Source organism: Rutilus rutilus (assembly GCF_951802725.1).
Source record: "Rutilus rutilus genome assembly, chromosome: 25".
Classification (NCBI taxonomy): domain Eukaryota; kingdom Metazoa; phylum Chordata; class Actinopteri; order Cypriniformes; family Leuciscidae; genus Rutilus; species Rutilus rutilus.
The window spans coordinates 14578365-14589014 of NC_140229.1; the positions used below are offsets into that span (position 1 = coordinate 14578365).

Genomic DNA, 10650 nt, shown 5'->3' on the forward strand with positions numbered 1-10650 from the left:
TTCATTGCATAAGACTGAAATAACGACTATGATCTAATGTTCAGTACTTTTGGACATTGCACTAAATCTTTCTAAGCTTGAGACGAAGCAATACTGAAGATGTTTCTAGAAAGTGTATTCCCATGTATGCCTGTATTGGCGGTTCCCTGTGTGTTTTTGCATGGCAGGTCTGATGACATATTAGTTGTACATTTCCATGCATTGTGATTCAATGCTTCAGTAAAACACTACATGGGTAGTAGTGCAGGAAAATATTGTTTCTAGGAAAAAAGAGAAAGGTTACTCATGAATGATAAAGAATGCTTGAAATTTAGTTTGGATGTCGTGTAACCTAGTGACGGTTTTATTTTTTTTATTGCCTTTTACATTTTGTCACCTCAGAGGAAAAAAAATGTGTCACATGTTTTTTATACCAATTATTTTGTTCGTTTTTTACATCCTGTACAATTGTCCGGCAGCAGAGACGGCACTGTGTGTGATTATTTTCTTGTTGAGAGCTGGAGAAAAGGATTCCATCTCAAACCATAGAGACTGAACTGATCCATGAAGTGAAAGACATTTGTTCCAGAGCAATAGGATTTTAAATTTAGACCTCCTCAACACTAAACCTGGATATTATTATTGTTGATTTTATTTTGATTTCTGTTAACAGACTGTGTTTGGTATTGAAATGGTCACTCCATTAGTCGGCCTAGTTTAGCATAGCAGAATGAAAGGGTTATAAATGTTACCATATTTATGTACAATCAATATTTTAGGCTGCTTTGTAGTATTGTAGTGTATGAATGATTGTATATATGTAAAGATAATTAAGACAGATTTTGAAACTGGAAACTCATGATGTTAGCCTTTGCTCCTGGCTTTGACCAAACCTTTGACCGACAAATGTACAAGAACCCGCCAGATAAAATTTGAAAAGTTTGCAAAAATGGACTTTGTGTCTTTTATACTTGACTGATGTCCTGTTTTGCTTTGTTGCTTTGACCCTGTTTTCATCCTAAATTGAAAGAACAGGGGTCAGGCCATGCTAAATGAATGCTGACCACTAGAGGGTAATGTTGAATATGATACTTCAGGTGTTATAGGTTCCAGTGCTCCAGTAATGTAATTAAAACTTAAAATCAATAGATGATAAATAAAAATCTATTGTTAACCTTTACACAACTGAAACATTGACTGAATATATAACCAACGAGCTATTTCTACAAAAAAACCTTTAACGTTAACGTTACATCTGTTTATGAAAAGGAAGAACTTAACGTTTATTGGTTATGCTAAAGTAGATTGTGTAACAGATTTTAGACCGACTGGAATCAAAAGACAAATTCTGACATTGTTTATGTTTGACTTGTTGAATAAATCCGATAGAGGGCATTATAACTTCATTTTTGAGGAAACACAACTCAAAACGTCATGACTTACCTTTAAGCTTCTCACACAACCGTTACATTTCAAACTGTAGACCCGTTTTAACCCACCGACCGTGCTGGGTTGTTACTAAAAAAATATGAAAATTATAACCCAGTGTGTGTAGTTTCCTTTCTTCTTTAACTATGCACAATTTTCTTCTTTATTTCTGAAAAAGTATTTTTAAGAAGCAAAGGTGAGTGTTGCTCAGGTGAGGGGAGGATACTCGTGCGTGAGGGGCGTGGCTACTCTCATCCATTAAAGTGCTCGTGCTAGTAGTTGATTGCGTTTGACCTGGGGAGTGTCTGATGACTTTCTCCAGCAATGGACGCCAGTTGATTAAGCTTTCATCAGCTTTAATCAGGTATTTACTTACCGGTACGTACATCCAAAATGAAGTTAATTTTCTGTCACTTACTCTTAACGTTGCTTTTCTGATAATCGGTGATGTGGACTGACTTTAAATTATTAACTTTTTGGGGAATTACACATTTCAGATTTATTAATGTCAGTGTATTTTCACTATAATTTTGGACAATTGCGGAGTTAATGTTGTTTTGTCTCAAACGGCAGAACTCGAAAAATGTAGTGATCTCTATAAATGTATGTGATTGCTCGGTCTTTTTTGTAAACAGTGGAATTGCTGTGCGTTAAAGTCGTCATGTATAAAGTCTTTTTTTGCTAGTGTAATTTAATTTTAACAAAAATAATGTGTTTTATAAAGATGTGTGTATATATAAACATATTGTTCATATGTTATATGTAAATTGTCATAATAATCCAATGTGCAGGATATATGATGTTCACGTCAAAAGTACTTCTTTAAATGTTGGAATTGTTGCTCCTCTTACATCTGAAAAGTAGATTAAGCCAGTAGAGTTTAAAAGTAGAGACCAAAGTATGTGTGATATGCAAATTGTCCTTTATGCCTGATAATGTTAATCACATTGTTTGTTTAACTCCCAAAGTTCCTAGGCAAATTGGTCTTGTAAAGTATTATCTGACTTTGTGGCTTGTTCACACGGCTTTTTCAAATAAGCAGCTTGCTCTTCCTGTCTAAGTGTTATCATTAGAAATTCATATGTTTGCTATTTTTAATTCGGGACATTTGGTTGCCTCCACTGTATCCAAAAAACAGGCTTAATGGTCCACCATCTGGTCTTAAATTGTCTCTTTACTTATGTTATTGATGGTAGAAATCTTGGAAGTTATTTTTCAGAAGTTAATTTCTTGCTTCTGTAGATATTCTGGACTAGTTTAGCACATAATTTGCCTCTCATTGTTTTGTATTTTTATTTATATTTTTTATATTTCTCTCAGATCCCTCCAGCCAGTGAACTGGATTTGTGGCCATTGGACGTCCACTCTGTGTCCTCCAATGGATGGAGCTCCAGTTGTAACCACGGCACCTCTACCTCCTCTTCCTCCTGATCTGTCCAGGTGCTTTCAGGAGACCTCACCCTTCAGACGTACCACCCTGCCCCTTTCTCTGGGCCCTCCACCTCCTCCTCCCCCTCCACCACCACCACTTCCACCCCCACCACCCCCACCTCCTTCACATTTGGGGGACCCCTTCACCCGGACTGTCCAACGACGCTCAAAAATGCGCAACTTCAACTGGGACGCTATCCCCAGGCACAGCGTGTTGGGCAAGCGCAACGTGTGGACAGCCCAACGCAACCTTGAGAACTTTGAACTGGACACTAAGCGCATGGAGGAACTTTTCAGCCACAATGAGCACCATGGTTTGGTCCGTAAGGGTGGGACGGTCAGAAAAAGTGTGTGGGGCCTTTCGCAAATCACTACAGAATCAGAGAATGTAAGTGCCTTTACTTAAAAGTAATATATGTATAGATAAATGCATAGCGAGCCGCTACTGGGACAGTTGTTAAGCTGAGGATTTGTCATTAATAACTAGTCGTATACCTACAGTACTTTCCAGTGAGGCCCTTTGGCTGGGACAGCACTGCAGGGTCGACAGAGAGCTCAGATGTCATCTCTTGTGTATCAAGATTCAAAGTTTAGTAGCAAGTGGGTGAATTAAACATGACATGTAGTTCTTGTTAGTGGCCTCATTTGTGTCTCTCACCTTTCAAAAGTTCAGGCTAATGATCTGGAGAGGTGACTCCAGTACTTATGCTCTGATAAAGCTTCAGAATTGGACATACTGTCTTCTCAGACTCATTTAGGTGGAAGCACAACAAGATTATTAGCTATGCTTGTTTGTTTTCCAGTGCATTGTAGTTTAAAGGGGTGGTTGATTATGATTTCACTTATCTAACTTTAGTTAGTGTGTAATGTTGCTGTTTGAGCTTAAACAACATCTGCAAAGTTATGACACTCAAAGTTCAAAGCAAAGGGAGATATTTTCTTTTAAAGAAATTGCTTTTTAAGGACTACAACAAATGGCTGGTTGGGACTACACGACATTCCTCCCGGGTTAGTGACATCACAAACCCTAAAATGTACATAAACCCCTCCCCCAGGAACGTTATCATGACAGAATATGCTAATCAATGACTTGAAGACAACTACACATAAGCTACATAAATTCATCAACTTACCATTCAGAAATGTTGTCTACATGTCACTTCTTTAGTCTCTCCATCATTGTCTGACTCCGGTTTGAACATAAAAGGCTAAAAGTTTTTTACATTTTCAGTGCATGTAATCGAAGCTGCTAAGAACAAGCTGTTAAAGCTCCGCCCTCTGTACCGGGAGCAGCAGCTCATTTGCATTTAAAGGGGGACACAAAAACGGCGTATAAAAATATCTGTGGGGTATTTTGAGCTAAAACTTCACATACACACTCTGGGGACATCAAAGACTTATTTTACATCTTGTGAAAAGGGCATTATACCACCCCTTTAACCAACTTGTCCCAGAGGTCATTTCAGTAGCATGCATGTCATGTCAGGTCATTTCAGTAGAGGTCATTTCACAGCTCAAATAAAAATAAAATGTCTAGATGACACGCTTCAAATGTCCTCCATTAAGACAGTTATATTACATGCCAGGCTCACGGGTCTTAAAACAGAGGTATGAAACATGCATAAACACAATCCCATTCCCCCTTCAAAAGTATTTAAAAGTTTACTTTTCAGGAACATGTACTGCTTGTTAGGAAGTTATGTTGAGAAATGTTGAACTTTTCACAACAATATAGGCTCATGTCTGTTTGATTCCACTTCCATCTTCTCTTATACAATGAATGGTGCGTGTTCAGCATCATGCTTACTACATTTTATTTTTAGTTGCTGTCACTGAATACAATATGCTATATTCAGGGAAGACTTTCCCAGATTATGAGAAATTGACACCATGTGTCTGTCTTTTTTTAGGTATCAATTCTCAACTCTAAGAAAAGTATGAGTATTGGGATTTTGCTAAAACAGTTTAAAAGGTAAGTTCTAAAATTTTATTGTCTGTTTTCCTTAATTACATAATTCACAATAATGTTTTTGCATCTCTTCAGCAAATCTGGTACATGTATTATGATTGCCTGGATAGCAAGGCAATCTAAACTGAGCATCTAGAAGAACATTAACATTTAAAAACATCTCGTCTGTGGTTCGGTGCACTTCTCAGGCCACCGAAGGACATTGTAGATGCTGTCAGGCACGGTAAACTGTGCTTTGCTTCCGGGAAACTGAAGGAACTCAACAAGCTGTTGCCTGATGACGCGGAGGTAAACTGGCTTTCTCTATATGACTGCATTGTGCTTAGTTCACCCAAAAATAAAAGTTCTGGCATCATTTACTCAAGTTTTTCTAAAACTGTATGAGTTTCTTTCTTCTGTTGAACACAAAATAAGTTATTTTGAAGAATGTTGGTTAACCAAACAGTTTCTGGTCCCCATTGACTTACATAGTATTTTTTTTAATACTATGGAAGTCAACTGTTTGGTACAAACATTCTTCAAAATATATTTTTGTGTTCAGCAGAAGAAACTCATAAAAGTTTAGAACAACTTGAGGTTGAGTGAATAATGGCAGAACTTTGATTTTGGGGTAAACTGTCCCTTTAACACTGCTTATGTACTGACACATTCCAGACAAAGAAGCTGATGTCATTCAATGGAGATTTATCTCAGCTAAATGATGCTGACCGTTTCATGGTGATGCTGGTTCAAGTACCAGGGTGAGTTTTTCTGCCATTGTTCAAAGCATGTGAAAGGCCAATTTCTATGATGTTTTTTGGGGGAAATCCAGTGGGAACATATTTATCCGTCAACCGCTAATTTAAATGCTACTTTAGCTAAAAAGCTGCTAATAATTCTGTGACTTTTATTTGTTTTCAGGTATAAAGTGAGATTAAAAAGCCTGCTCCTCAGAGAGGAGTTTTTTCCCTTTATAGAGGAGATCAAGCACTCCATTGCTGTCATGACAACCGCTGCTAATGGTACTTCAAAAAGGCTAAGACCACTAGTTTAAATGCTTAATTTTTTTCACTAGAAATTCAGCATATGAATTTAACTGAAAATTGGTTTGTTTGTGTAAAACCTCATGATCATGTTCTCTAGCATAATTAGAAAATGGTCTAGAGAGCATATTGTGCTTCAGTGGAAGCAAGAACATTTTACAGTCTGTACAAAGTTCAGCATTCTAATATGCTGATTTAGTGCTCAAGAATTTTATTTTATTTTTTTGTAGAACATCATTTATATGAAATCATATTATTAATGTCTTTACTGTTATTTTTCATTCTTTCAACAACAACAAAAAACTGACCCCAAACTTTTGTCTACCTATTAGAGTTGCTGGCATGTGATGACCTGCATTCAATCATCAGACTGGTGCTGAAGGCTGGCAACTACATGAATGCCGTGAGTGTCACATGGTCCGTTCTGGGCTGCGTTTCTCAAAAGCATTGTGAGCTAAGTTTATCATAAAGACCATTGGTGGTAATGGTTCTACGATCAACTTAGACTTACAATGCTTTTGGGAAACGCAGTTCTGTTTGTTATAAATACATTATTCCTGAGTGTGAACTACAGCTGGAGCAGATAAATGACTTTTGCTGCATCTTGTTCAGGGTGGCTATGCAGGTAGTGCTATTGGCTTCAGAATGGCATCGTTGCTCAAATTGGTGGATACCAAAGCAAATAAACCTGGCATGAACCTTATGCACTATGTGTCCATGGTAAATTAAGTGATCACACTTTTCACAGCCATTATTGGATGTTGATTCCTTGAATCCGTTTAAAAGAAATCGATACAGTGACTGTTTATCATTTTCTATTAATTACAGCAAGCCCAACAGATTGATGAAGCTTTGCTGCATTTCCCTGAACAGCTTCAACACATTGGAATTGCTGCAAGGTAGGCAGAATTCATGTTCTGTAATGTATAGGAGATACATTTAGGATTAAAATGCCACTTTGTTCATAAATTCAATATAGGATCCAAAAGCAGGAGGTGGAGATGGACTTTCAAAAGGAGTTGGAGAAAATGAGGGAAGCAAAGATGGAGGCTAGTAAACAGCCTGATGTACTACATCAGATGGAAGCATTTCTTTGTGTAAGATTTTTTTGGTTTTCCATGTAACCTTCTAGAAAGTTTCTTCTACTGAAATTGCAGTGTAATGTCAGGTGATTTTTATAATTAACATAATAGGCAAAACAGCATGGTGTATCAGTATTCTGGGAATAACATGTCTGCTCTTGTACAGATGGCAGACATTCGGCTTGCGGACGTGGAGGCGTCCCTTCAGGAACTAGACAGCATCAGTACCTCTGTGGCAGAGTACTTCTGTGAAGACCCAGCCGCATTTAAACTAGAGGAATGTTGCTCTATCTTTCATTCCTTCTGTGAGAGGTTTGAGAGAGCTACACAGGTAAAATGTCATGTCTGATAAGGGCAAATGCACATAACTTTATTAGCAGGGTGGTGCCACATGGGTGTTACACACAAAACATTTCAAATACTTGCATTGCATCCAATTTCTGTTGCATATTGTTTACTAAATGTGTTCTGGTATCAGATATGAAAATTTTAGGTATTATTTGTTAGCCTAGGATGAATTGAATTTGACTGCACAACACATTTACCTTGATTTTTGCATAGTTTTGTTCATGTTTTATTTGATCTCTGTCATGCTCTTCACTGACACTGTTGACTTGGTAAACAAGAGTATACAGTAACTTTGAACTTTTTCAATTTTTTATGTAATGGAAGTGACATCACAATGATTTATTATTATTATTATTATTATTATTATTATTATTATTATTATTATTATTTTAATAATAATATAATAATATATATTTTTTTTAATCATAATTTTTATCAAACAGGCATATATGCATATAATAAAAAAATTTTTTATTATTAATAATTATTAACACATAGTTAAAATGTGTTTATCACATGTTTATATTAGTTTTAAATGTAATTGATATATTTATGATTGTTTTTTTTATATTTTAAGTTTTAAAGCCTGGGACTGGGACAAGGGTAAAACAAAAAAATCCGGTTACAATAAGGCATTTAAAGGGATACTCCACTTTTTTTGGAAATAGGCTCATTTTACAACTCCCCCAGAGTTAAATAGTTGAGTTTTACCGTTTTCGAATCCATTCAGCCGAACTCCGGGTCTGGGGGTCCCACTTTTAGCATAGCTTAGCATAATGAATTGAACCGGACAAGACCATTAGCATCTCTCTCAAAAAAAATGAACAGAGTTTCGATATTTGTTTTCCTATTTAAAACTTGACTCTTCTGTAGGTACATTGTGTACTAAGACTGACGGAAAATGAAAAGTTGTGATTTTTCTAGGCTGATATGGCTAGGAACTATACTCTCATTCCTGCGTAATAATCAAGAAACTTTGCTGCCGTACCATGGGTGAAGCAGGCGTAATGATATGACGCAACGCATGCCGCCTGATAATAGGCTACTGAGCTGGGGACTATTATCAGGTGCTACGTCATATCATTACGCCTGCTTCACCTATGGTACTGCAGCAAAGTTTCTTGATTATTACGCAGGAATGAGAGTATAGTTCCTAGCCATATCAGCCTAGAAAATCGCAACTTTTCCTTTTCCGTCGGTATTAGTACACGATGTAACTACAGAAGAGTCAAGTTTTAAATAGGAAAAATATCAAAACTCTTTGTTAATTTTTTTTGAGAGAGATGCTAATGGTCTTGTCCGGTTCAATTCATTATGCTAAGCTATGCTAAAAGTGGGACCCCCAGACCCGGAGATCGGCTGAATGGATTCGAAAACGGTAAAACTCAACTGTTTAACTCTGGGGGAGTTGTAAAATGAGCCTATTTCCAAAAAAAGTGGAGTATCCCTATAAAAGTAGCACAAATAAATAAAGACTTGGGGGGAAAAAAGGTTCATCTGTTGTCCATCTGCAGGAAAACCGTGAGCGAGAGGCGGCCGAGACTCGCAAGCAACAGCAGAGAGAAAGAGAAATGCTGACCAAAACCGCTAAGCGTCGATCCACCACCACATGTTCCAGTCGGGATGTGAGAGGGGATGTGAGAGATGAAGCCTCTGTTTTAGAATCTGTCCTGACCAGCTTTCTCAGCCAACGTCCTTCTCGCAGAAGGCTCGGTGGGATCAAACCAGTCACAGACAGCCCCGTCAAGAACAACCGCCCTCAGGTTGAGGAACGTGAGGGCGGAGGGGATCTGGACAGCCCTGTGGAAACCAACGAGGAGAAATTTGAGATCTCGAGAATGCAAAAACCAGAATACATCTGCCAGAAGGAGGAGCTTCCACCCTGCGCCGTTAATGATGTTCAGCGGGCACGTGCCGCATCCAAAAGAGGACAGTGCATTGTTGATGATCTGATTCCTGAAAGCAATGACCATAAGGAAGGTGGGTGTAGCAACACCTTGACCAAACAAGAGTTTGTGGCGACTGAAGCGATGGATAAAGGAGAAGTGGAGGAGTCTGGTGACATGGATAAAGTAAAAGTGGAGGAGACCGGAGACATGGATAAAGGAGGAGGAAGAGATGAGAACAACGAGAAAATGGAGGAGGCAGACAAAATGCCTGAGCTCTCCGGCAAGATCTTCCACTTTCAGGATTGCGGCGGCCTGAGTGGAACCATTACACCAGATCGTTCCCGCACCTCTACACCTCGGCAGAAGAATATAAAAGAAGTGGATCTGGCCTTGCAGAACGGACTGGGAGGTCTAGGCTCTCCATGGACCATCCTCAGCCCTCGTATATCTCCTCATAACACGCCCCACCGCAGACACTCCTTCTCTGTCTCCAGGGTGGACATCCTTGATGATGGGGTGTGGGCGTTGCCTGACACACCTGTACGCGACAAGCCCTCTTTCTCTCATAAATCCGGTGTGGGGACATCTTCATTACCAGACTGTCCTTCAAAGCGAACTCCAGCACACGGGACGTTTATAAGGTCTGCATCACTTCCTGATGAAAAAGAGCCGGCATCTAACTTCAGACTGGGACAGATCTTTCAGAGACGCAATGGACAGGAGCTTCCTCCAGATAAGAGACCGGAAAGCTCAGGACTTGTATCTTTCTTTCGACGCTTCGGGGAAAGAAACAGGGCAGGAACTGTTGGTTAAGAAGCCATGGCATGGCCTTCAGAGGTTTTATACTTAAGGATTTTACTCTGCTGTAAAATATTTGATGAATGTAGACAATCAGGGACTTGTCTTACAACTTTTTTGATTTCTTTTATTTATATTCTGCAAAACTACATAATGCGTGCTGATATTGATGTCTTAATAGTTTTATTAGTTTTTAATTGAAGTCTTCAGCATTGTTATTTCTAACAAGCTGATTGTATTAGTTTACAACACTGAATTTCAGGGACTGAAATGCGTTTTATTTTTGTTCTTTGTCTTTTTAAAGTCTGTCTTGTTTTTATGTAATAAAGTGTGGATTCCACCTTTAAAGCATTTGTTGTGTGTGACTTCCCCGTTCAACTAGTAATACAACAGTGACGCCAAAAAGTTGGACACTGAAGCCACATTTAAAGTATCAAAGCATTATTGAGACAATGATGCAGCGTATTGCAAAAGTGTTTATTAAAGCAGTGGATCTCAAACAGAGGGCCTCAGGAAACAAGATGACTTAAAATTATTTAATAATAAAAAAAAGAAAATTGTAAAATTTAAATATTTGTTTTACTCAGAACAGCGCCATGACATGTATGAAAGCAAGGCTGTGAGTTTGAGCGATTAGACTTACCATGTTTTCAATAGCATCCACTGTAAATTTTCCACAGCTCCTGATTTCTGGAGATTTTTTT

At 38.3% G+C, this 10650-nt stretch overlaps 1 protein-coding gene across 1 annotated transcript; it reads left to right on the forward strand.

The window, feature by feature from the left end:
* The first annotated feature begins 1616 nt into the window (after positions 1 to 1616).
* fhdc3 (FH2 domain containing 3) lies at positions 1617 to 10290 on the forward strand. The gene is made up of 12 exons (XM_084399765.1): positions 1617 to 1785; positions 2728 to 3226; positions 4749 to 4810; positions 4996 to 5095; positions 5462 to 5547; positions 5708 to 5808; positions 6162 to 6232; positions 6442 to 6549; positions 6658 to 6728; positions 6809 to 6926; positions 7078 to 7242; positions 8774 to 10290. Exons 2-12 carry the CDS (start codon positions 2786 to 2788, stop codon positions 9959 to 9961), a joined length of 2511 nt encoding a protein of 836 aa, XP_084255891.1. The 5' UTR covers positions 1617 to 1785; positions 2728 to 2785; the 3' UTR covers positions 9962 to 10290.
* Positions 10291 to 10650: the final 360 nt, after the last annotated feature.

Coding starts and splice junctions, on each gene's coding strand:
- fhdc3 (XM_084399765.1), top strand. CDS start 2,786: ATGGATGGAGCTCCAGTTGTAACCACGGCACCTCTACCTCCTCTTCCT. Junction 6,729..6,808: donor CACATTGGAATTGCTGCAAG/GTAGGCAGAATT, acceptor AATTCAATATAG/GATCCAAAAGCAGGAGGTGG. Junction 6,927..7,077: donor AGATGGAAGCATTTCTTTGT/GTAAGATTTTTT, acceptor GCTCTTGTACAG/ATGGCAGACATTCGGCTTGC.